We start from the raw sequence: 27,670 nt of genomic DNA, 5'->3' as shown, positions 1-27,670 counted from the left end.
TGGTGGTTTCCAGCAATGCAGTTGCAAGGGTGTGGTGGGTGGTTGCTATACCATTGCTGGGTATTTTATTTGGATATCCTGATTGCTTTATTAATTGCCCAAGTTTAAGTGGTCCAAGTGGTTGTTAGGGTGTTCTTGGTGGTTTGCAGTTTTCCAGTGTAATACTTTGAATAAACGGCAAACGTTATATATGAGCAATTAAAGCCAGGGCTGAACAGGGGGGTGTAATTGTCTAATTGTACATCAGACAACATCTTCTGAATGGAGGGACTGGGCAGTCTCACGAGGTCTAGGCCGGAGGTAAACATGTGATTCGTCATGCTCTGATTCCAAACACAAGAGCTCCCATCCGCTAATTTGTCGATGGGTCGTGACCAGATGTTTGTACTGCATGGCCGCCGCTGTGTGTGAGCACGCATGTTTCTGTACGTTCTAATGGGGGCCAAAATGTAAACAGAACTGGTTTCTATTATGGGCGAGTTTAGCGCTAAAATAGGAGACATCCGTCCTAGTTCACTGCAAGAGTTCAGAGAGAAACCCAGGAGAAATCAGGGTGGCCTAAGGACAGAAAACAAGCCATTGCCCCTTCCCTCTATTTCTTTCAAATCGGCATTGGCAACAATTATCATTTCACAATGATTTGAGGTCAATGTTGGGGAGTAACTAACTAAAATTAGCCTTTTCAATAACAAGTCAATTTTTTAAGAAGTTGATTCATTTTTGTGTGTTGGTTTGATTGGCTGATTAAATGAAGTATCCATTTTTCATGATGTTCATTAAGATACATGAATCAGTCAAACGTTTTTGAACATATTTTTAATGTTTTTAAAGAATTCTCTTCTGCTCACCAAGCTTGCATTTATTTGATCCGAAGAACAGCAAAAACTGTACAATTTTGAAATATTTTTGCTATTTAAAATAACTGTTTTCTATTTGAATATATTTTAAAATGTAATTTATTCCTGTGATTTCAAAGTTTTTTTTTTTTTTTTTTTAGCATCATTACTCCAGTCACATGATCCTTCAGAAATCATTCTAATATTCTGATTTGCTGCTCAAAGACATTTTTTATATTATTATGTTGAAAATATCTGAGTAGAATTTTTTTTTTTCAGGTTTCTTTGATGAATATATAAGTAAGAACAGCATTTATCTGAAATATACATTTTTTGTAACATTATAAATGTCTTTATCAACACTTTTAATCAATTTAAAGCATCCTTGCTAAATAAAAGTATAAATTTCTATCATTTCTCCCGTGAAAAAAAACAATTATACTGACTCCAAGCTTTTGAATGGTATAGTGTATAATGTTACAAAAGCTTTTTAATTCAGATAAATGCTGATCTTTGGATCTTTCTATTTCTATACTGCTAATAATAATAAAAATAAATAAATAAAAATGTTTCTTGAGCAGTAAATCAGCATATTAGAATGATTTCTGAAGGATCATGTGACACTGAAGAAAATGTAGCTTTGATCACAGGAATAAATTACATTTTAAAATATATTCAAATAGTTATAAATAGTAAAAATATTTCAAAATGTTACCATTTTGCTGTACTTCAGATCAAATAAATGGAGGCTTGTTGAGCAGAAGTTCAAAAACTTTTGTCTGGTAGTGCACAAATAAATAATAATATATAAATAATGAAGGTTATTTCTTTTCATAATTCCAGACATAAAAATATTTTAGCATTTTTTTGTACATTGTGAAACTTTATTTTATTTAGTTGTAATTTGTAGAATGCTAACTTAGCACTTGACGACCACATCAAAATAAATCACTGTAGAGGGAGTTTAATGGAAAATCTGTTACATTTTATTGAATTTTATTGGAGTAGATAATGGGAATTTAATGGGACATTCTTAAAGTTTTATTGAATTAATTTAGTGATTTTTTTAGCAGTCATATTTACAACCATAAAGTTTATATATTTTAATAATTTTTTGTATATTGTGAAACTTAATGTTGCATTTGAAATTCAGCATTTCTTTTTAATGGTTAAACATTTATTTTGAAAACATTTAAAAACATTCTAAGGAAAAATATATTTCAGAATTTAATTTATTTACTTTTCATCTTTAGTGTGGCGGAAAGTATCTTGTAGTTTGGCCAGCTAGTTTTTAAGTAGGCTTTTTTTGTTTTGTTTAGTTTTGTTTAAGTAGGTCTCGTGAATGTTTGGTGATTGCTTGGAGGAAACTGGTCCGAGATCAGTACAAAAGGTCAGTTTGAAGCAGATATAATGCAGAATGCCAGGGAGAGACACCCACAATATCCCATGATCCCCCCGAGTCCCAATCAGGGATGACTTTCACATGACACTTTACATGTAGGAGTCACTTTTCCATCGGGGTGAATCATCTTCCCCCGAACCGCCATCCAAAAGCTGGTGGGGGGTTTTAAGACTGTTTTACTTGGATCATGTTTACGGAAAAGCCTCCCATCATGTACTTTGCTCTCAAAGCCCTATAATGATTTATGTGGTCTTCAAGTCTTATTGAATATGATTAGTCAGATGACAATTTAAGTGAAATAAACAATATAAAGCTTCTTGGTTTTAACTAATCTTTGAAATTTAAGTTCTTGGCTTACAGTCTTACCGGAATTTTGTGATCCCCCGTGATTACTCGTAAAATCATGCGAGTCCATTAGAGATTCCTTTGGTCTGAATTTCAGTGGGAAAACAATGTCTCATGAAAAAGTGCATTTGATGAGTTGGTGAAAGCTGATGAATGCGACCCATGTCAAAGTATCAGTATCAAAGATGCATTTCAAAGTTTTGAGAAGATCTTTGGGGAAAATACATGTGGGTTGTAACCCAAAACATTTACATTTGCATAATACATTTAGAGTGAACTAGTCAATATTGGTAGGTTGAAAACCCAGTGACTTGCATTGTTTTCAAAACATTGATCTGTCGACCAATGGCATGAGTTTAGGGCGGGGCCATCTTTTGGCCAACCAATGGCAGACGTGGTAAGTGTTGGAAAACCTGCATGAAAACAGTTCTTATTTTTGCTTTTTTGTTTGATGACACTACAAACGTCACCTTTAAAAAGGTCTGAATGTCATGGCATTCCTTATTGATATAGCTTACTTAAAGGAGAAGTCCAATTCCAGAACAACAATTCACACATAATTTACTCACCCCTTGTCGTACAAGATGTTCATGTCTTTCTGTCTTCAGTCGTGAAGAAATTATGGTTTTTGAGGAAAGCATTTCAGGATTTTTCTCCATATAATGGACTTCATTGGTGCCCTGATTTTGAACTTCCAAAATATAGTTTAAATGCAGCTTTAACAGGCTCTAAACCATCCCAGTCGAGGAAGAAGGGTCTTATCTAGCGAAACGATCAGTCATTTTTTTTCAGAAAAAAAAAATTTACTTAAAAAATATACTTTTTAAGCACAAAAACTTGTGTAGCACAGGCTCTGGGATGCGCATTCACGACACTAAGTACTACTGAATCACGTCGAAAGGTCACACGGAACTACAGACCCAGTGTTTACAAAGCAAACGTGCAAAGACTAAAAAAGTGCAAGTGAGTCAAATGCTGTTTACAAACAAAAAGGTACAACGATGTCGGACGATTCTGAAGTTGTAGGAGAAAATAAGATGGAGTTTTCGCCATTCTCTATCGTTTTGAGCCGAAGTACACAAACAATGAACTTAGACGTGATTCATACTTGTGATGCGAAGTTTGGATCATTTTACCGTCTCGGACCTTTGAGTCTCGTTCAGCATTTCGTTCATTTTAGCAAAATATAATTAAAATGTTACGTTTTACTTCCTTAACACATCTACTGCTTACACAAACGTTGATCACACTACAAACAAGACAAAACTATGCTATAAGAAACAAAAAAGATTTATTCATTGTTTACCTGGGTCTTCAGTCTATGATTAGCTCACCTCATCTCTTATCTGACAAGTTTTCGGGTTTGAGTTGTTCATTCATCACGTGACAGCCCCATAAGATGAACGAACGACTCAAAAAACCCGAAGACTCGAAACAGATGAACTAATTCCAGTACCGAACCTAATAGGATGTCACGCATGCGCAACTAAATGATTCACTCCCCAAGACGACTCGTTGTTCCCGAGTCACATTAAAGATTCGTTCAAAATGAACGATTAGTTCAAGAACGCGTTTCCCAGAACCTGTGCTACACGAGCTTTTGTGCTTAAAAAGTATACAAATTTTTATTTTTTTGAAAAAAATGGCCAATCATTTTGCTAGTTAAGACCCTTCTTCCTCGACTGGGATTGTTTAGAACCCTTTGAAGCTGCATTTAAACTACATTTTGCATCTTGGATGACAAGGGGGTGAGTAAATTATTAGTTGTTCTGGAAGTGAACTTCTCCTTTAAACCCAGTCCATTTCCAGATGCTCAAAATGTGACACAAAGAAAAAAAAAGAATTTGTTCAAAAGTGATTATTTATCATTGACTTGTTCATCTCGCTGGGTTTTGTTATGTTAACATGCCATCATACACCACATCTTGCTTAAATGAGTTTTAGATTTCCAAACCAATTTCCAGGTTGCAGTCCAATGTCAACTGGCATTATGTTCTTTTCCATGTAGAACATTGGAAATTCTAACTAGTTGGAACTAGTTCCAAGTCGAATGGAATGCAAAATGACTTCATGCGTCCACTAAAATTACCTTGACATCAATTGAATTAGAGCCATTGCAAAAATGACCAAAAATGGTTCTGAGAAAACCACTTGCTTTGATTGTTTAATCCTCGTACACTATTAAATGTGACTTGTTTGTCCAAATAATTTTAAGGCCACTGTGGATGTTTTGAACCCTTACTAATGTGGCTGAAAATCTAATATTTGTGTTTCAAGTTCCATTTAATATAACTACTGCCAGGGCTGTGTAGTAACTGATTATATGTAATCCATATTACATAATCAGATTCTCAAAATTAGGTACTTGTAATTTGATTGTTACGTTTTAAAATACTCATAATCCTACTACAGTTATTTTTCATTAATTACATGTTTGCATATTATTCTCAAAATAACAATAAATGATTCATAATTTAATCAAAAGAGAATATAGGAAAATATAACTGAATTAATTTGTGTTTCCCACTAGCTAAAGTTCACATACATAAACAAAAATCTGGCTCTAAGCTGCTCTTTTATTTATTTAAAGATGATCTAAGTGTATGGAAACTTTCCAAAATGATTCCTAAGGCGGACAAATTGTGTGTGTGTGTGTGTGTGTGTGTGTGTGTTAACCAGGAAACACATCCCTTACAAAAATGAAACATGGTTTAATAAATAAATAAATAAACACTAGGTTACTACTTAAACCATGGTAACCACACATCAACCATGGTTTTGCTACACTAACCATAATTTTACCATTATTTTTACCAAGTTCTGATCTAAATCAAATGATTCGTGATGCACGCTCCAAAGTTCTGATCTGAATCAAATGATTCATCAATAAGCACTCTGAAGTCCCGATCTTATTCATATGATTCAGTGATACGCAATCTGAAGTCCTGATCTGAATCAAAAAGATTTGCGAACCCGTTCCGAGTTCCAAACTAAATCAAATGATTCGTGATCCGCACTCCAAAGTCCGATCTGAATAATGATTCATGAACCATCATTTCAGACTGGGACTTCGGAGCACGTATAGAATCTTTCAATTCGCGAAATGATTCGCAAACCCGCTCCAAAGTCGTAATCTAATTCAAATGATTCGCGAAATGCGATCCAACTGAGCGCTTCGAAAACAGTGAATCATTTTCCGACGCTGATTAGGAATTTAAAGGGGTCATCGAATGCCCATTTTCCACAAGTTGATATGATTCTTTAGGGTCTTAATGAAAAGTCTCTAATATACTTTGATTAAAAATTCTCAATGGTTTTGTAAAACAACACCCTTTTTACCTTGCCAAAATGAGCTCTGCAAAAATCATTTCATTCTAAGGGGGTGTTCCTTTAAATGCAAATGAGCTCTGTTCCTCTCTTCTCTCAGTGGAAAGACGATCTTGTTTACTTTAGCCGCATTTAGCCGCGTTTAGCCGCTAAACTCCCTAACTACCACGTTATAAGGAAAGGCAATCGCATCACAACATGGAAAGTTGGACTGTGACAGCTGGTCTAAGGTAAGAGCTCATGTCAATCAACTATTGTGGGAGCGGCCTCTGTCGGTGTGACGCCACAACGACAGCCATCTGAGAACGGCTCGATTTGAAAAAGGGGATATTATTTTTACAGATTAATTAAAAACCACTGCATGGATTTTTATCATTATAGGGCAGATTTGTACATACACTGCCAACACACATTAATGTTCAAACAACATGAAAAAGTGAACTTAGCATCCGATGACCCCTTTAAACTCTGTTTCACCCAGTAAAATCACTACAAGTGATTTTAAAATTCGTTAGTGAATGGCTCTTTTGAACTGTTGTTTGCTAATGAATCGCTTGATATGAGTGATCGAAGTCACGAGTTTGAATCAATCAGAGCGGTTGAAGCATAAATGACTCGGTTTGTCTGTTCTTCCGCTTTTCGCGTCTTCAGCCATGTTTACAAGACACTGTCAGTACTACTACTGGCTTAGCTCACTAGTTTTATGACATTAACTGAAATAAGCGGAAAAGTATGATGTTTACAAATAAAACAATCACATTTTTATTCCAAAGATGCTTTCCACATCAAAGACATCCAACACAATTCTACGAACTTATTCAGGTGAGCTAACAGTTTTACTGCTAACTAGTGAAACGGTCCATTAATATGACAAGCTGCAGCTCAAAATACATGTTAGATGGAAACATTGTGTATTTTGATCGAGTTTGTAGCCTTATTCACTACATTTTAAGTAGTTACTGAGTACTGGTACCGTTCAAGAGGAAATCAGTTGAAAGCATAGTCATCTCATACCATTTAAGTCAGTGTTATTTCACTATATCACCAATTACAGATGAGGCCAAAATTACAACAGTGGTATACATTTACGTATACATTTATTTGATCAACATTATTGCTAGTGACAGTTTAGTAGTTGCTGGATATTGGTCGGGACCTAGACGTCGCTTTTTAATTCTACACCCTTGCTAACAATAATTTTTGTTATGTAATCTAGAATCAGTAATGGATTACAATTTGTAAGAAACCCACCCACCGCTGACTACTGCTAAGTTAATATTTTTAGTAATTTCAAACAAGTTTCTGTTTAAAATATCATATTCTACCATAGTCACATTTCAAGAATAAATATCTAAGAGTTCAGAAATAGTTTAATTAAAGAAATAATGTTTTGCACAAAGGGTCCCACCTTGGTGTATAGTATCTATATGCTATATGAACATGATATTAATCAAATCCAGACTGTGTCAGGCCTGATCCTTCAATAATCATGGTACCATCCAAACTGTCATCAAGTTTGGGCAAATGTATCTATCATTAAAAAAAAAGGCTTTGAACTTATTTTCGATAATGTATTATGTTCTTCTGGATTGTTTCCACATGTGGCTTTCAAATATTAGTTGTCAGTCACAGTTACATAACTGTTCATATGCACACATACACGTACTGTACATGTTATATAAGGTCCATATCCGACAGAGGTCAATAAAACCTGTATCTTTGTTTGCGAAGCTGTGCGTATATCACAGAAGAAGCCTGTCTTTAATAGATGTATAAAACTTATATAACAGACCTATTTCTGAATAGCATTTTATGGGTCGATATGAGTGTCTCATAAGTCTCATAAAAGTCCACATTTGATTCCTTATTTTAATTTAAAACACATTTGCAGGTCATCAAACCAGCGTTCATAATAGAGGGCAACAGATGTGAAATTCCCATTTGTTTTCACCATTGATTTTTAGCAATAGTAGATACATTTTTTAGCTCTTAGGTTAAGTGATGAGATATTCTTCTGTAGACGCCTATAGTCATTAAACTATTTATGTCAATAAACAGCTTAATTCCCTGTGCACAACTATATATAATTCCCCAAACAAATTACTCTTACCAAGGAAACAAAACGGCACCAAAAGAGCTGAATAGTGACTCCCATAATGCATGAAGAATGAGCTAATCAAGTCTCTCAACTCTCAAACCACCTGTATTTTGCAGTTAATGTCAAGTGTCCTGTATGTTATACTTTTAATCAGTCACTTATATCGTTTTTCACTTATATCTTCATTTCTAATTTAATTATGCCATTTGCATTCATGGAAGTACTTAAGAAGTTAATTTTCTCAGAAATAAAATGTTTAAACTCTTATACCATCCAGATTGGAATGTTAGTGATTTGTGAATATTTATTGATTTATTTTTTAATTGTAGTATTTTTCTAATAGAAATCTCCATTCAGATAATAATGTCTGCTATTTTATTTTATTTTATTATTATTTTTTTTTAGTGCCTCTCCTTTTTTAAAAAAATAAATTCCTTCAGACTGTTTAGACATTCACAGTTATTGCTTGAGACGGTTTGTCACAGGAGCTGTTTAACACAACGCTTCATTAAAATAGCATACATGAGTCAGTTCTCACTGTAATGTGATAATTGAGTCCCGCTGGTTTCATGATCCCTGTCCGAGGTAAACATCAGACCATCTGGATTTGGATTTTAGTGATTAATTTTTTATGGACTGTCTGGATTTTGACAGTAGAAAAACAAGTTTTCAGCTGCCAACTCTTGAGCTTAGCAGAAACAGACGCGGTGACTGAGGGTCGACAGCGTTTCTTTGCGTTACCGATCTTCCCTTCAGTGGAGGATTCCTGAGAGTTTCGCTTTTTCCAACTTGCATACCCTCAGGAAAGACAAATGACAAATAAGATCTCTTTAATGTGTCAATCAGTGAATGCAAAACTGAGGTTTTTCCTGTTTTATGTAATGTCCCACTCCACATGCTTTCTTCTTTAATATCCTGTTTAGCTCGTTATGTCGAAACATGGATGTAAAGTGAGTTGCAAAGTGTTGAATGGTGATTTTAGACATCTGTTATGTTTCCCCTGAGAAAAAGACTTAAGTAAACTCATATGTTTCTTCTCAAATTCAGAAGATCTGAATTTGCTCATGTGTTTCTAGGGTGTTGCTATAGGGGTTTGCTTGAGAGCTTTGTGCTTTTCTTGGGACATTGCTTAAGCGGTTGCTATGGCGTTGCTAGGTGATTGCTGGAGTGTTCTGTGCTTTTCTTGGGGCGTTGTCATGCAGTTGCTAGGGCGTTGCTAGGTGATTGCTAGAGTGTTCTGTGCTTTTCTTGGGGCGTTGTCATGCAGTTGCTAGGGTGTTGCTAGGTGATTGCTAGAGTGTTCTGTGCTTTTCTTGTGGTGTTGCTTATGCAGTTGCTAGGTGGTTGCTTGAGTGTTCTGTGCTTTTCTTGGGGCATTACTTAAGCAGTTGCTAGGGTGTTGCTAGGTGATTGCTAGAGCGATCTGTGCTTTTCTTGGGCCGTTGCTTTGCAGTTGCTAGGGTCTTGCTTGAGGGTTCTGTGCTTTTCTTGGGGCGTTACTATGCAGTTGCTAGGGTGTTGCTAGGTGATGGCTTCAGTGTTCTATGCTTTTCTTGAGGTGTTGCTTATGCAGTTGCTAGGGTGTTGCTAGGTGATTGCTAGAGTGTTCTGTGCTTTTCTTTAGGTGTTGCTTAGGCAGTTGCTAGGGTGTTGCTAGGTGATTGCTAGAGTGTTCTGTGCTTTTCTTGGGGTGTTGCTTATGCAGTTGCTAGGGTGTTGCTAGGTGGTTGCTTAAGTGTTCTGTGCTTTTCTTGGGGTGTTGCTTATGCAGTTGCTACAGTGTTGCTAGGTGATTGCTAGAGTGTTCTGTGCTTTTCTTTAGGTGTTGCTTAAGCAGTTGCTAGGGTGTTGCTAGGTGATTGCTAGAGTGTTCTGTGCTTTTCTTGGGGTGTTGCTTATGCAGTTGCTAGGGTGTTGCTAGGTGATTGCTAGAGTGTTCTGTGCTTTTCTTTAGGTGTTTCTTAGGCAGTTGCTAGGCTGTTGCAAGGTGGTTGCTAGAGTGTTCTGTACTTTTCTTTAGGTGTTGCTTACGCAGTTGCTAGGGTGTTGCTAGGTGATTGCTAGAGTGTTCTGTGCTTTTCTTGGGGTGTTGCTTATGCAGTTGCTAGGGTGTTGCTAGGTGATTGCTAGAGCAATCTGTGTTTTTCTTGGGGTGTTGCTTATGCAGTTGCTAGGGTGTTGCTAGGTGATTGCTAGAGTGTTCTGTACTTCTCTTTAGGTGTTGCTTAGGCAGTTGCTAGGGTGTTGCTAGGTGATTGCTAGAGTGTTCTGTGCTTTTCTTGGGGTGTTGCTTATGCAGTTGCTAGGGTGTTGTTAGGTGATTGCTAGAGTGTTCTGTGTTTTTCTTGGGGTGTTGCTTATGCAGTTGCTAGGGTGTTGCTAGGTGATTGCTAGAGCAATCTGTGTTTTTCTTGGGGTGTTGCTTATGCAGTTGCTAGGGTGTTGCTAGGTGATTGCTAGAGCAATCTGTGTTTTTCTTGGGGTGTTGCTTATGCAGTTGCTAGGGTGTTGCTAGGTGATTGCTAGAGTGTTCTGTGCTTTTCTTGGGGTGTTGCTTATGCAGTTGCTAGAGTGTTGTTAGGTGATTGCTAGAATATTCTGTGTTTTTCTTGGGGTGTTGCTTATGCAGTTGCTAGGGTGTTGCTAGGTGATTGCTAGAGCAATCTGTGTTTTTCTTGGGGTGTTGCTTATGCAGTTGCTAGGGTGTTGCTAGGTGATTGCTAGAGTGTTCTGTACTTGCTATGCAGTTGCTAGGGTGTTCTAAATGGTTGCTATGGCATTCCAAAGTAGTTGCTAGTGTGTTCTGGGTGTGTCTTGGGGCATTGCCATGCAGTTGTTAGGGTGTCTAGATGGTTGCTAGACTGTTCTGGGTTTTCATGGGTTTTCAGAGTCGTGAATTTGCTCACATTACATGGGATTGATTCCATCTGTGCCAGTAAGACATGCGGTACAGCAGCTTCCTTTGTAAGTGTAAGTGGTTTGTGACAAATAGCCATGTCGAATTCTGGAACACTGTATTGCACAAACTCTCTCTTTCTCATTGCGTAAGTAAAACATATTAGGTTTAGCCTCTAGAGCGCGATTCGACAAGCTCAGACACACGTGCCAGCACTGGCACATGCAGGGCCAAACATTAGCCACGGGCGATAAGAGTCAGAGAGATTGTTATATGTATTTATTTGCTTTAGTTGTTTATTTAAAAAAATGTACAAATCATTTCCATCTGTGTGCCAAATGTATTATAGTGATTCTTTAGTGTCACACAGCCTATTTTGTTCGGTTATGAGCTGTATTGAAGCCAAACACAAGCTGGATGCTGCAGAATAAAACTTTTTTATAGAAGAGGATGATTGGGAAAATTAAGGAAACAATTCTGAGAAAATTTTATAAGAGAAACATAATGAAAAGTTGTTCAAACAAGTCATTCACAAACAAAATAATAAGAGACTCATGTGGAATCTGAACGTGTTTGTGTCTGTAGATTTTATTAAAAGTAAAATAAGAAAACGTGAAAACCTGTGTGGTTGCTAGGGTGTTCTGAGTAGTTGCTAGGACATTGCAGTGCAGTTGCTAGTGTGTTCTAGATGGTTTCTAGGGCGTTGCCAGAGTTTCTGGGAAGTGCAGTTTCTAGGTTGCTGTGTTGTTGCTAGGGTGTGTTGGTAGTTGCTAGGGCATTGCCAGGAGGTTGCTGGGATGTTGCTAGAAAGTGCTGGTAGTTGCTAGGGAATTATTAAGTTGCTGCAATGTTGCTATGTTGTTTCAAGGGTGTGTTGGTAGTTGCTAGGGCATTGCTAGGAGGTTGCTGTGTTGTTGCTAGGGTTTGTTGGTAGTTGCTAGGGCATTGCTAGGAGGCTGCTGTGTTGTTGCTAGGGCATTGCTAGGAGGTTGCTGTGTTGTTGCTAGGGTTTGTTGGTAGTTGCTGGGGCATTGCTAGGAGGTTGCTGCAATGTTGCTGTGTTGTTACTAGGGTGTGTTGGTAGTTGCTAGGGCATTGCTAGGAGGTTGCTGGGGTATGTCTGTATTGTTAGGGTGTGTTGGTAGTTGCTAGGGCTTCCTAGGGTTTGTTGGTAGTTGCTAGGGCATTGCTAGGAGGTTGCTGTGTTGTTACTAGGGTGTGTTTGTAGTTGCTGGGGCATTGCTAGGAGGTTGCTGTGTTGTTCCTAGGGTTTGTTGGCAGTTGCTAGGGCATTGCTAGGAGGCTGCTGTGTTGTTGCTAGGGCATTGCTAGGAGGTTGCTGTGTTGTTGCTAGGGTTTGTTGGTAGTTGCTGGGGCATTGCTAGGAGGTTGCTGCAATGTTGCTGTGTTGTTACTAGGGTGTGTTGGTAGTTGCTAGGGCATTGCTAGGAGGTTGCTGGGGTATGTCTGTATTGTTAGGGTGTGTTGGTAGTTGCTAGGGCTTCCTAGGGTTTGTTGGTAGTTGCTAGGGCATTGCTAGGAGGTTGCTGTGTTGTTACTAGGGTGTGTTTGTAGTTGCTGGGGCATTGCTAGGAGGTTGCTGTGTTGTTCCTAGGGTTTGTTGGCAGTTGCTAGGGCATTGCTAGGAGGTTGCTGTGTTGTTACTAGGGTGTGTTGGTAGTTGCTGGGGCATTGCTAAGAGGTTGCTGGGGTGCTGCTATGTTGTTGCTAGGGTGTGTTGATAGTTGCTAGGGCATTGCCAGGAGGTTGCTGAGATGTTGCTAGAAAGTGCTGGTAGTTGCTAGGGAATTATTAGGTTGCTGCTATGTTGTTGCTAGGGTGTGCTGGTAGTTGCTAGGAAATTATTAGGAGGATGCTGGGGATTTGTAGGGCCTTATGAAATCCATTTTATTTTATTTTTTTCAAATTCCGTTTTATTTTTTTTCAAATTCCGTTTTTTCTGTTTTCATTTTTCTCAACTTCTAAGATATTGGCATGTCTAATTAATTCAAATCATGAAACTTATACAATTTCACATCAATTTAATAAAGATTGAATAAAAATGACATGTTTAGGGCCCTATGAAACGTTTTATTTTTTCTCACCATATGTTTTATTGTTATCAAATTGTGTTTTAGCATGTCTAATTTATTCATACTTAATTTATTCAAATTTATTTTTACCCTCAGAAATTCTGTGTTGTGTATTTAAAATGTTCTGGTTATCAAATGAAGGCATAAAACATTAATTTCATTTATCTTTTAATTATTGAAAATTAAGCAAACGTTTTTTTGGCAAACAAAGGGGAATTTATTATTAAAATTAAAACATGGAAGAAGTGTTGTGTGATTATACCCTAAAAATAATGTTTGTTTCGTTATAGTAGTAGTAGTAATAGTTAAACCGGACTTTTTATTTTGACGGGTTGCCGTGACTACCTTTACATTTCTGTGTGTATGTGATATAATGCTAGTTTTCCTAAAATGGAATGGTCAAATGCTCATGAAGTGACTCTCATCAGATATTGTTCATGTATTTATGTCCTCATTTAGTGAGAGGACAGACGCTGAAATCACCGTGAGCGTCACGCGCGCTTTGTGTAGTAAACAAAACCACTCGTCTGCTCCATTCATTAAAACGGAGACACGCAGAACATGCAGGATTCGCATTTAAATGGTATTTTTGCGGCATAATATTTACAGATACTAGTCCATATTGCGGTTTGATTTAAGTGTAATAAACTACTTTTGATTAATTCATTCAAACTTTGACAAATTCCATGACATTCTGCGTTATTCAGTAAATTCCATTTATATGACTCGATTCTGCGATTCCGTCCGCGTTTTCCGCATCAGGAAATCATAGGGCCCTAGATTTGTTATGTTGTTGCTAGGGTGTGTTGGTAGTTGCTAGGGCATTGCTAGGAGGTTGCTGGGGCATTGCTATATTGTTGCTAGTGTGTGCTGGTAGTTGCTAGGAAATTATTAGGAGGATGCTGGGGATTTGTTGTTGTTTCAAAGGTGTGTTGGTAGTTGCTAGGGCATTGCTAGGAGGTTGCTGGGGTATTGCTATGTTGTTGCTAGGGTGTGCTGGTAGTTGCTAGGGCATTGCTAGGACATTACTGGGGCATTTATATGTGGAGCACAAAAGTTTCAGGATGACATAAACTTCAGTATGAGTAATAGTAATAGTCATTCTTGACTTAGCAAACATCATTAATATAATTTTAAATAATCCCATGAAAAGTCATACGCAGCATATGGAGTTGTTCTGCAGTCAAACATCAGGAATTGATATCTTTGGCTCTGTCTTGAGAATAAACTCGCACACACTCTTCCCATTGTCCAGACTGGAACCGCAGGATGCTGTCTTTCTGGGAATAGAGCGTCTATGTTTCGTGTATCTGTTCTGATGGGAAGTTTTGCACTCTTTTCATAGACTGTGATGATGTGTGGATCGTGATTTATAGTCCTGGTCACAGAGATCAGCATGAGTTCTCAGCATCACCGCTGGAAGCAAGGAGATAATACATGTGGTTTGTTGTCAGCAGGACAGTCGCACTTCCTGGTCGTCAGAGATGTCCCAGCAATGCGTTACCATGACGCATATCTATGAATAACAATATATTCTATTGACCTTGCCATCGCTAGGTGGTTTCCTAGGGCGTTGCTACGCCGTTGCTGGGTTGTTTTAGATGGTTGCAAGGGCATTGCTAAGTGGTTTCCTTGGGTATTGCTATGCTGTTGCTGGGGTGTTTTATATGGTTGCTAGGACATTGCTAGGTGGTTTCCTAAGGCGTTGCTATGCCATTGCTGGGTTGTTTTAGATGGTTGCCAGGGCATTGCTAGGTAGTTTCCTAGGGCGTTGCTATGCTGTTGTTGGGGTGTTTTAGATGGTTGCCAGGGCATTGCTAGGTGGTTTCATAGGACGTTTCTATGCTGTTGCTGGGGTGTTTTAAATGGTTGCCAAGCCATTGCTAGATGATTTCCTAGGGCGTTGTTATGCTGTTACTGGGGTGCTTTGGATGGTTGCCAGGGCATTGCTAGGTGGTTTCCTAGGGCGTTGCTATGCTGTTGCTGGGGTGTTTTAGATGGTTGCTAGGGTATTGCTAGGTGGTTTCCTAGGGTGTTGCTACGCCGTTGCTGGGGTGCTATGGATGGTTGCCAGGGCATTGCTAGGTGGTTTCCTAGGGCGTTGCTATGCTGTTGCTGGGGTGCTTTGGATGGTTGCCAGAGCATTGCTAGGTGGTTTCCTAAGGCGTTGCTATGCCATTGCTGGGTTGTTTTAGATGGTTGCCAGGGCATTGCTAGGTGGTTTCCTAGGGCGTTGCTATGCCGTTGTTGGGGTGTTTTAGATGGTTGCCAGGGCATTGCTAGGTGGTTTCATGGGACGTTTCTATGCCGTTGCTGGGGTGTTTTAAATGGTTGCCAAGCCATTGCTAGATGATTTTTTAGGGCGTTGCTATGCTGTTGCTGGGGTGTCTTAGATGGTTGCCAGGGCATTACTAGGTGGTTTTCTAGGGCGTTGCTATGCTGTTACTGGGGTGTTTTAGATGGTTGCTAGGGTATTGCTAGGTGGTTTCCTAGGGTGTTGCTACGCCGTTGCTGGGGTGCTATGGATGGTTGCCAGGGCATTGCTAGGTGGTTTCCTAGGGCGTTGCTATGCTGTTGCTGGGGTGCTTTGGATGGTTGCCAGAGCATTGCTAGGTGGTTTCCTAAGGCGTTGCTATGCCATTGCTGGGTTGTTTTAGATGGTTGCCAGGGCATTGCTAGGTTGTTTCCTAGGGCGTTGGTATGCCGTTGTTGGAGTGTTTTAGATGGTTGCCGGGGCATTGCTAGGTGGTTTCCTAGGGCGTTGCTATGCTGTTGCTGCTGGGGTGTCTTAGATGGTTTCCAGGACATTGTTAGTTGGTTTCTAAAAGCGTTGCTATGCTGTTGCTGGGGTGTTTTAAATGGTTGCTAGGCCATTGCTAGGTGATTCTTAGGGCATTACTACATGGTTTCCTGGGGTGTTTCTATGCTGTTGTGGGGTGTTTTAGATGGTTGCTAAAGCTTTGCCAGATGCTTTCTTATGGTGTTGCTATGCCGTTGCTGGGGTGTTTTAGACATTTGCCAGGGCAGTGCTAGGTGGTTTCCTAGGCTGTTGCTATGCCATTGCTGGAGTGTTTTAAATGGTTAGCAAGCCATTGGTAGATGATTTCTTAGGGCGTTGCTATGCTGTTGCTGGGGTGTTTTAGATGGCTGCAAGGGCATTGCTAGGTGGTTTCATAGGACGTTTAGGATTTAAGTAATAAGTAATTTAAGTAATTTAAGTAATACAACTATTTTTGTAACGTGGTATTTATAAACTATATATCATTGTACTCTTTTTGTAATACATTGCATGTATTATTTAAGTAATAAATCATTGTTTTGTTCACATTACAATAGGCTGTTTGAATTTTTTCAGATTAGATGTGATGCCTCTGAAGTGAAAATTATTGTGTGAAGATCCACGTTTCATTCAAGTTTAAAGTGATATGAAGGTAAATTTTGGGATTAACTATTTTCTTTTAACTTTTTCCTTATATGTTTTTCCAGTGATTTAAATATTACTGCATCAAAGGGTTAAATGGACAGAGCGAGGGAGCTTTTGGCAAGCAGAGAGACGGTGAGTATAATGCTCCCAAACTGAAAAAAAAAGAAGAAAAAACAGACAAAGTGAGGCAAATATTTGAAGAGGACTGGCACACAGGATGGGATGGGTATTAATAGGCTTTTATATGCGTATCCCTCTTTACCTCTAAAAAAAGATGAGTGTAGTGGTAGAAAGGGATTAATGGGTGACAAATCGTACCCTTAGACTCATGGAAAAAAGAAAAAACAAAGATATTAGAGATTCAGTTCCATTACTGCAGTATTAATAGACACCAGTGTAGCATTATACATTTTAAAGACCAGTGTTTATTCGTATGTTAACAAGGACTGCCAGAAAAGGATTTTTAACAAAAACATTAAATGCAAATAATACAATTTAATTATATAGTGAATAATACATGTTGTAGAACTTAATGGAAGTTAAAATGCTTCCCATATGTTTTTGTTGTTAAAGGAATAGTTCACTTACAAATTAAAATTAGTTTCTTAAAACACCCAGCTTTTTGCTTTCTAAGACATTAACTGATGGACTGGAGTGGTGTGGATTACTTGTGAATTATTGCAGTGTTTTTATAAGCTGTTTGGACTCTCATTCTGACGGCACCCATTCACATCCATTGGTTAGCAAGTGATGCAAAGCTAAATTTCTCCAAATCTGATTAAGAAACAAACTCATCTACGTCTTAGATGACCTGAAGGTAAGCACATTTTCAGCAAATTTATGAACCACTCCTTTGCAGTAAATCATGTTCATTTTTAAGGACTGTGTCGGGTCACTTGTCCAAAGTGAAATCTGTTCTGAAGCAAAACCAGCTGCCAAGCACAAATCTGGAGAACTGCTGCCCATCCAGTGCCATTAGCTGAATAAAGTGAGACAGTGAGAGTCCCCAAATGATCCATAAAGTAAATGCAACTGAGGAATCAGTTGCCTACCAGATCTGGACAAGCATACGAATGACTATTGTGCATTATTCAGTGACGCATTTAGCACAAGCAATTACCACTCACGGCTCTTTAGACAATAAACAAATGTCAAATCTATTCATGCAGCTCTATCGAACCTTTCCACAAACAGTCACATTGTATTTTGAATGCCTTTTCATTTTGTCTTCATTCAGATGAATGAACATTTCACTGCTTAAAGCTTCTGAAGTCTTATTTCATATCGTCTTGATAAAATTGAACAATTGCGTATAAATAAACTCGACACTCAGGTCGCCGTAACAAACTGGAAAGAATGTGGAGTTTTAGGACACCAATAACAAATGTGCCTCGGTTTATAACTGCTTAGACGATTTTTCTTATTAGATTCTTTTGTCGAAGGCCAAAATGTGCTTCATGTGGCGAAGTGTGTGTATGATTGATTTACTGATCATAAATCCTGTTTTCACTTTTCTAGAACATTTTGTTTTGTCTTCATCTGAGACAGCGACGGCTCTTTCCAACAATATTTAATACAGGGTTCCCACTATTTTTATTTTGTTATGCGCCGCTCTAAACTATTTAATTGGCTGGATTTTGCTCTTTTGTTCAGTAAAACTTCCTCAAAAGTCATTATGAATTGTTCTTTTGAACTGGTTATTTTAAATGAATTGTTCAAATGGTTCACAAATTGGCCTGATGAATCATATTTAATTTAAAAGGAAACGGATTGTTTTTAAAGCACTTAGTCATTGCAAAACTAATTTTAGTGTCTGCAGTTTTTGTTGCTTTTTACAGTGGTCAGAATTGAAAAGAAAATGTGCTTAATAGTCATGAAAATTATGTCAATAATTGTTAATAATTGTGCCAATAATTTATTTTATTTATAGATTTTTTTAGAGTGAAAAGTGATCATGTGTTGACACAATTTAAAATATACATATATATATATATATATATATATATATATTATTATTATTATTATTATTATTATTATTTTTGCAATGTATTGTATGTATGAATTCAAATAATATATCCTATTTTTGTTGTTTTTCACAATGAGAAATGGAAATTAAATGTGCTTGTCATACACTACCAAAAGATTTTGAACAGTATGATTGTTTTTTAGTAAGATGTTTTTTTTAAAGAAGTCTCTTCTATTCACAAACCTGCATTTATTTAATCCGAAGTACAGCAAAAACAGTACAATTCTGAAATATTTTTACTATTTAAATTATTTTTTTAATATATTTTAAAATGTAATTTATTCCTGTAATCAGAGCTACATTTTCAACATCATTACTCCAGTCTTGAGTGTCACATGATCCTTTAAAATTAATTCTAATATGCTAATTTGCTGTTCATTTTATAATTATTATTATTGTTATTATTATTATCAATATTTAAAACAGTTAAGTAATTAATTTCAGGATTCTTTGATTAATAGAACGGTCCAAAGATCAGCATTTTCTAAAATTTAAATTAAAAGCTTTTGTCACATTATACACTGTACCATTAAAAAACTTGGAGTCAGTATACAGTTTTGTAACTTAATTTTTACTTTTATTTGTCAAGGGTGCTTTAAACTGATCAAAAGTGATGATGAAGACATTTAAAATGTTATAAAAAATATATATATATTTTAGATAAATGCTGTTCTTCTGAAGGTTCTATTCATCCAGCTGTTTTCAACAAAAATAATAAATGTTTTTTTGAGCAGCGAATCAGAATATTAGAATGATTTCTGAAGGAGCATGTGACTGGAGTAATGATGCTAAAAGTTCGAAATCACAGGAATAAATTACATTTTAAATCTATTAAAATAGAAAGCAGCTATTTTAAATAGTAAAATTATTTAAAAATGTTGCTGTTTTTGCTGTACTTTGGATAGAATAAATGCAGGCCTGGTGAGCAGAAGAATCTACTTTAAAAAACCATTAAAAATCTTACTGTTCAAAAACTTTTTACTGCTAGTGTATGTTTATATTTTTTCTGTTAAAACGATTTGTTTCTATATATATATGCGTTTTATTTATTTTCAGTTCATTAAAAAAAAGATGACCCGGACATGTTCGTGACAGGAGTACAGCGTGAGAATATTTATGTCCTGTTCTGCACTATATGGGAATGTGTCAGGGCTGATCTTCACAAAAAGCAGACATTAGGAGGGGTGTTTACTCTAGGGTCCGGGTGGGTGGGCGTTTGGAGGGTTAGTCTGTATGTACTCTAAACTATAGGGCTGATTGAGCTGCTGAACACCGGTGGGTTTGGCTCCGCGCTCGTTACGCGACGTGACTGAAATCTGAGGCGGGTTTAAAAGGCTTCGAGCAGAGGCACAGACAGTCGAGGGGAGACATTTGGAGGTCTAGGTTGCACAGGCATTAGATATTAAGAATTAGAAATCGACAGTTACTTGTTTGGAGACGCAAAGTAACTCCAAGGAGTCAAGGACAAAATGGAGATAGTTTATGATTCAGCCCTTGTGGGATTTCAATCTCCAACCTTTTGCTTACCAGCACAGATATTTAACCACTAGGTTTCAGCATCTCTAGCTCGTAGCGGAGCAGCGCACAGCGCGCAACGGGACACCGGCGTTTCCATTTACGCACGTCGTTCGTGCGCATTTTAACGCGTTAGACTGCTGTTGTTACAATGGGACTCCTGAGCAACACATCGCACCCGGTGAACTCCACCGACCGGTTCGGACGCGACGAAGAAGTGGCGAAAATAGAGATCGCAGTCCTCAGTGTCACCTTCGTGGTCGCTGTTATCGGGAACTGCAGCGTGCTGGTGGCCATTCACAACACCAAGAAGAAAACCTCCCGCATGCATCTGTTCATCAAACACCTGAGCCTGGCCGACCTAGTGGTCGCGTTTTTCCAAGTCCTTCCGCAGCTGTGCTGGGAAATCACCTTTCGTTTCTACGGTCCGGACTTTCTCTGCAGGATCGTGAAGCACCTGCAGGTGATGGGCATGTTCGCCTCCACGTACATGATGGTGATGATGACTCTAGATCGCTACATCGCCATCTGCCACCCTCTCAAGACCCTCCAGCAGTCTACCCGGAGGTCCCACATCATGATCGCGGGCACCTGGATCATCAGTTTGCTTCTCAGCACCCCTCAGTACTTCATCTTCTCCCTCAGTGAGATCCAGAACGGCTCCGAGGTTTACGACTGCTGGGGTCACTTCATCCAGCCCTGGGGAGTCCGCGCCTACATCACCTGGATCACAGCTGGGATTTTCCTCATCCCGGTGATCATATTAATGACCTGTTACGGATTCATATGCCACAGCATCAGGATGAACATCAGATATAAGACCAAGAAGACGCCGACGGACGGCGCGCACAAGAACGGGCTGATCGGGAAGAACTCGGTGAGCAGCGTCACCACGATCTCCAGGGCGAAGTTACGCACCGTCAAGATGACTTTCGTCATTGTTCTCGCCTATATCATATGCTGGGCGCCGTTTTTCACCGTGCAGATGTGGTCGGTGTGGGACAAGAACTTCAGCTGGGATGGTGAGTGAAAATAAGTGATTCACGTACATGAAAATTATGATTCAGATATTAAATGTGCAAACTTTAGTGCAAACGTCGTTTTAAATAAAAATGGAATATTTATTTAAAGTATTAAATATGCACCTTGCATAATAATGTTATGCAGGGTATATTGTAATACTTAAAATATAAATACGTATTAACATGAAAAAATGGACATTACTTGAACACTTAACGCTTTAAACTCAACTTTCATATTAAATTATATATAACAAATTATAATGTTCATATAGTGATTCACAGATTGATTAGTTAAAACTATAACGTACATTTTTCTTATGTAACATACATATATAATAAGGTTCATATTTAAACGTTTAAATTTATAATGAACGAAAATTATTTTGTATAATGCTAATTAATGTGCATTCAGAAAGTTAAAAATGTACATTTTATTAATATATTTCATGCATATGTATATATTTTAAGCATTAAATATGCATAACACTTGATACATGTGAAGGGTCAGTTCATTGAAATTGAGATTTATACATCATCTGAAAGCTGAATAAATAGTTTGTTAGGATATGACAATATTTGGCCGAGATACAGCTATTGAAAATCTGGAATCTGAGGGTGCAAAAACAACTAAATATTGAATTGCTTTTAAAGTTGCCCAAATGAAGTTCTTAGCAATGCATGTTACTAATCAAAATTTAAGTTTTGGTATATTTATGATAAGAAATTTACAAAATATCTTCATGGAACATTGTCTTTAAAAATTTTTGACTATTGCTGGAAATATTTCCTGTGCAACTGGTTTTGTGGTCCAGGGTCACATACATTAGGTAGTATCCTCAAAGATTTAATGCATTTCATTCATATTTGCATATTAATATTGGCTTGCACACTGTACAAAATTAAAATATGTCCTTATCGTATTTCCACATGATCTGTCCCGAAAGATTAATTTGTATAATTAGGTTAATCCGGTCAAATTTTATTTGCACTTTTTTATTCCAATGATTTATATTAAAATATAAAACATATTGTAAATCATGGAATATGAATGTGGTAACAACATCCAAAATGTAAATCTTCCCCTATACATTCATATGATTTTTTTTTTTATACTAAAACTTTAATTAAAGTGCAAAGACTGTATTGTATCATATAATAAAATGGATTTATAAGACACCAGGATGTTTATATGACGTCTTCAAAAGCGCAGCAGCTTAGTGAAGTTTACATTTAAAATGGAACAAATGGCTGCTAATGGAAAGAAGTGCTAACATGTTAAATATAGTCTCTCTGATATGCTTATAATGATCGTTTGAGAAATGAAGTCATGAGACCAGAATAGTGTGTCTGCAACAGAACAGTTGCAGATTTATGATGTGTCTGTCTGCCATTAAAATTCCTTATTGTCTGCTAATTAAAATGTATAAATAAATATGGAGTTTTGCCTCTTTTTGCTGGACAAAAAGACACCATGTAATTGTTTTTATATAACATTTTTCTATTCCTGGATGCTGATTGGCCGATACACTGCTGTGGATTCTGATGACTCGTATTGTAAGCTGGTACAAAATGTTGATAAAATGTTATTATTGCTTATCACTATGTTGCTTGGCAAACTAGAAAATGAAATATTAGTTCAATCATATTTATTTATGCTAATATCTGGCAACACAGCATATGTAATACCTGGCTAAAAACCTGACCAAAAACCCAACTAAATGAAAAGAAAATGTTATGCATATTTTACAACCTTTTAAATCTATATTTTATATCAATAATTTTACTTGTATAAATAAATCTGGAGAGCTCTTTGACTCTTTTTGATGATAAAAAAAATGACATAAGGTAACATAATTACTTAAAAAAAACAACAACAACAAAAAAAACATACAGTTCCAGTTCTGGATGCTGATTGGCTAATACAGTGACTCTAGATTCTGATTGGTTGATGCATGTTCTAAGCTGTTGACAGATGTTACATAACTACATTTTGTTAAAAAAATAGTTGATAAATGATAAATAATGATAAATAAATAAGTAATATATCATATTTTTACTAAAATCTGCCAACAGTAGACATAACACCTGGTTAAAGATTACGAAAACCCAAAAAATTTAATATTATTAAAAATTTACCTTTGTAAATATGTCTTATATGTTATCCCTTTGTGAATAATATCTTGTTTTTGCTGAAAAATAATACTTTATAATACCATTATTTTTACAAACATATTGTTTGTGTAGTTAAACTGTGTCTGTGTCTATAAACTATATATTCTTATAGTTTCTAAACTATAAACATATAGTTCCAGTCCTGGATGCTGATTGGCCAATGGAGTGACTCTAGATTCTGATTGGATGACGGATGTTCTAAACTGTTGATAAGATGTTACATTCTACTGTACATTAATTATCATGTTGCTTATTAGTTTAATATATAAAAATGACAAATAATGTAGCATATGTTTACTAATTTCTGGCAACAGTAGGCATAACACCTGGTTAAAAATTATGAAAACCCCAAAGAATTTAATATTGAAAATTTTACCTGTGTAAATATGTTTGGAGATCTTGTTTTTGCAGAAGAATGATACTTTATAATACCATTCTTTTTACACATATATTTTCTGTATAGTTAAGCTGTTTCTGTGTCTATAAACTATATATTCTTATAGTTTCTAAACTATAAACACATATTTCCGGTTCTGGATGCTGATTGACCGATATAGTGACTCTAGATTCTGATTGGATGACGCATAAGCTGTTGATAAAATGTTACATTCTACTGTACAGTAATTACTGTGTTGCTTTTTAGTTTATTATAAATATATAATAGCATATTCTACTAAAATCTGTCAACAGTAGGCATGACTCCTGGTTAAAGATGACAAAAACCCAATTGATATTGAAAGTTTTACTTGTATAAATATGTCTGGAGATCTTGAAAAACAGTACTTTATAATACCATTCTTTTTACACACATATTTTTTTGAATAGTTAAACTGTTTCTGTGTCTATAAACTATATGTGACCCTGGACCAAAAAACATCATAAGGGTCATAAGGGTCAATTTTCTGAAATAGAGATTTATACATAATCTGAAAGTCGAATAAATATGCTTTCAATTGATGTATGGTTTGTTAGGATAGGACAATATTTGGCTGAGATACAACTATTTGAGGGTGAAAAAAATAGAAATATTGAGAAAATCGCCTTCAGAGTTGTCCAAATGCAGATCTTAGCAATGCACATTAATAATCAAAAAGTGTGATATAGTTATAATAGGAAATTGGATGACGGATGTTCTAAGCTGTTGATAAAATGTTACATTGTGTATTAATCACAGTTGCTATGTTGCTTAGCAACCATAAACATCAAACAGTGAGACATTAGAGCTGTGTTACTAAGGAAAAGAATTAATACTGGTGTGTGCATTTCAAGCATTTACACTTATTGTCCATGTGTGTGTCTAGATTCAGAGAACACGGCCGTCACTCTGTCTGCGCTGCTGGCCAGTCTGAACAGCTGCTGTAACCCGTGGATCTACATGGTTTTCAGCGGACACCTCCTGCAGGATTTCGCCCACTGCTTCCCCTGCTGCCACAAGATCCAGCAGAGCTTCCGGAAAGAGGATTCGGACAGCAGCTTACGGAGAACCACGCTGCACACCAAAACTGCCAACCGCAGCCCCACGTGCAGCACAGGCACCTGGAAAGAGTTTGATCATTCGCCCAAATCCAGCAGGTTGACGTGACGTGACGTGACGTGACGTGACGTGACGTGACGTGACGTGACGTGACGTGACGTGACGTGACGTGACGTGACGTGACGTAGCCGGCCTCTGGGAATGTGACTTTATTGATCTGCACTTTGGTGAGACTCTCACAGCGGGGTTATAAAACTCAAAGCTTTGGATGCGGATTGAGCTCCAAATGAGATAAAACACACTATTATTGCTCAGGAGACACAAAGGAGTTAATTCTGATTCATGTACACAACTTAAAAAACTAAAATCGGACTCAAATGAGTTGCTTGTTATCATGCAGTAAGAGTCTTGAGCTGTGAAATGAATGTGCAAAGCGGCTCAGATCATTTGATTGAGTTCATATGGAGACCTCTGAACACAGTTTGAGAGACTTTGCTACTTCAGCTGAAATCTCTATTTGATGGTCTTATTGCTGTCATCAGAGATTTAGTCTTGCTGAAGAATGATTTTTCTTAAAATTATGTTAATAAAAGATAAAAGAACATATACAGTACTGATCAAATATTTAGAATAATTTGTAATATATATTTTTAAACATCTATGCTCACCAAAGCTGCATTTTTGTTGCTAAAAAATACTGTAAAATCAGTAATATTGTGAAATTATATTGTAATTCAAAATAACTGTGTTCAATGTGACTATATGTTAAACTTGAATTTATTCCTGTGATGTAATGCTGAATTTGTAGCATCATTACTCCAGTCTTCATTGTCACGTGATCCTTCAGAAATCATTCTAATATGCTGATTTGCTTTTTGATTATTTTCAATGTTCAAAACAGTGCTGCTTCATATTTTTGTGGAAACTGTGATATACAGACATTTCTAACCAAAATCGGTACTATTGTTTAGCAAAGATGCATTAAATGGATCAAAAGTAACAGAAATAAAATACATTTTAAATAAATGCTATTCTTTTGAACTTTTTGTTCAGTAAAGAATTCCGAAAAATAAAATCTGTCATGATTTCCACAAAAATATGAAGTAGCTCAACATCAGCAAATGTTTCTTGAGCAGCATATCTGCATATTAGACACTGACACTGAAAACTGGAGTAATGATACTGAAAATTCAGGTTTGATCACAGGAATAAATTACATTTGACAATATATCCACATAGAAAACAGTTATTTTAAATTGTAATAATATTTTAAAATGTTACTGTTTTTACTGTATTTTTAAACAAATAAATGCAGCCTCAAAAACTGAGAAAAAAAAAACGTGGAAATTGTTTTATGTAGAAACATTTTACAAAAAGCACTTTTGTTGTTATATTGCGAATATATTCACACCGCAGCACGTCATGCTTCAAAATCTCTCATCCCGTATTGCTCATATAGATCAATTGTCCATTAGGAAACAGTGGGAACATGGAAAACGCCGTAAATCTCTTGAGGGACTGTGGCACAATGAGTCCAGCGAGGCATTTCCTGTGATAAGCGTCTACTTGAGCCCGGCGCTGGATTTATTTTGGCCCAGACGACGCGACCCTTGCGCCAAAGTAAACCAGACACCTGCTGCCAGGGACAAAGCAGAGAGCGAGCTTATCGCTGTAAGCAAAATATATCAGTTTCCAGACAGTAAATGAACGTTGCACTAAACAAAACATAGGAAACACTCTGCTTTCTGAAATATTAGCCTCACTTTGGTGGCATGAAACCTTCTGGGCATGAGATTTTTCTTGTAAGTGAATGTTCTCATATGGCCAAGCATGTTTTTACTGGTCATTTGTCAGGTTTGGACTCTTTTCAGGTGTTTAAATGTACATATACTGAGAAATTTTACCTTAGGATGTTTACTGAGAAATATAATGAGAGATTCTAACAGTTAAGGTTATGTATATATTAAAGTTGTAAATAAACGCACAACTGTAACAGGATATCTTTATAATATCAGATGGTCTATATTTGTTTGTGTGTGTTAAGGTCTTTTTAAAGACAATACTGAAATGTTCAGCTATGAAAGCCAGTTTCTGCAATGGAATTTAAAAAAAAAAAAACTAAACAGGACTTTTTATCTCACAATTCACACTTTTCTTCATATAAACTTGCAATTCAGATTTGTCTCCTCATAATTCTGTTTAAATCTCACAATTCTCACTTTTTCTCACAGTTCTGAGTTCATATCCTGGAATTCTGATGTTTTTTTTGTTTTGTTTTTTCAGAATTCTGATTTTTTTTTTTTTTTTTTTGAAATTCCACATTTATATCTCACAATTCTGAGTGTATATCCTGGAATTCTAATTCTTTTTTCTCAAAATTCTTACTTTTTTTTTTTTTTTTTTTTTTTTTTTTTAATTACGCATTTATATCTCTCAATTCCGAAACCTCACAAATCTCACAATTCACACTTTTTTCTCGCAATTCCGAGTTCATATTCTGGAATTCAGGGTTTTTTTATTGGAATTCTGACTTTTTTTCTTAAAATTCTGTGTTTATATCTCACAGTTCACAATTCCAAGTCAACATTCTGGAATTCAGATTTTTTTATTTGGAATTCTGACTTTTTTTTTTTTTTTTTTAATTCTGCGTTTATATCTCACAATTCTCACTTTTTCACAGTTCTGAGTTTATATCCTGGAATTCTGATTCTTTTTTTCTTGGAATTCTGGCTTTTGTTTTTATTACGCATTTATACCTCTCAATTCCAAAAACCTTTCGCAGAATTCTGAGTTAAAATCTGCATTTATATTCAGTTTTTTTTTTTTTTTATTGGAATTCTGACTTTTTCCTCCGCATTCTGAAACCATTCTGAAACTTTTTTTCTCAGTATTCTGACTTTTTTAAAATTCCGCCTTTATATCTCACAATTACAAAACTTTTTCTCAGAATTCTGAGTTTAAATCTCTCAATTCTCACTTTTTCCTTGCAATTCAGAGTTTATATCCTGGAATTCAGTTTTTTTTTAATGGATTTTTTTTG

The 27,670-nt window shown here is 36.6% G+C and overlaps 1 protein-coding gene across 1 annotated transcript; it reads left to right on the top strand.

The window, feature by feature from the left end:
• Nucleotides 1–19,479: 19,479 nt before the first annotated feature.
• avpr1aa (arginine vasopressin receptor 1Aa) lies at nucleotides 19,480–26,873 on the top strand. The gene is made up of 2 exons (XM_051099658.1): nucleotides 19,480–20,984; nucleotides 24,458–26,873. The coding sequence occupies exons 1-2, from the start codon at nucleotides 20,114–20,116 to the stop codon at nucleotides 24,736–24,738; spliced, it is 1,152 nt and encodes a 383-aa protein (XP_050955615.1). The 5' UTR covers nucleotides 19,480–20,113; the 3' UTR covers nucleotides 24,739–26,873.
• Nucleotides 26,874–27,670: the final 797 nt, after the last annotated feature.

The sequence above is a fragment of the Labeo rohita genome, chromosome 25 (assembly GCF_022985175.1).
Source record: "Labeo rohita strain BAU-BD-2019 chromosome 25, IGBB_LRoh.1.0, whole genome shotgun sequence".
NCBI lineage: Eukaryota > Metazoa > Chordata > Actinopteri > Cypriniformes > Cyprinidae > Labeo > Labeo rohita.
The sequence above is the reverse complement of the archived record's forward strand: the minus strand, read 5'-3'. Positions and strand labels throughout refer to the sequence as shown.

Bases quoted from the DNA above. Each gene is read 5' to 3' on its own strand.
- avpr1aa (XM_051099658.1), top strand. From the start codon at position 20,114: ATGGGACTCCTGAGCAACACATCGCACCCGGTGAACTCCACCGACCGG. The intron at 20,985-24,457 runs GTGAGTGAAAAT...GTGTGTGTCTAG, and splicing joins CAAGAACTTCAGCTGGGATG to ATTCAGAGAACACGGCCGTC.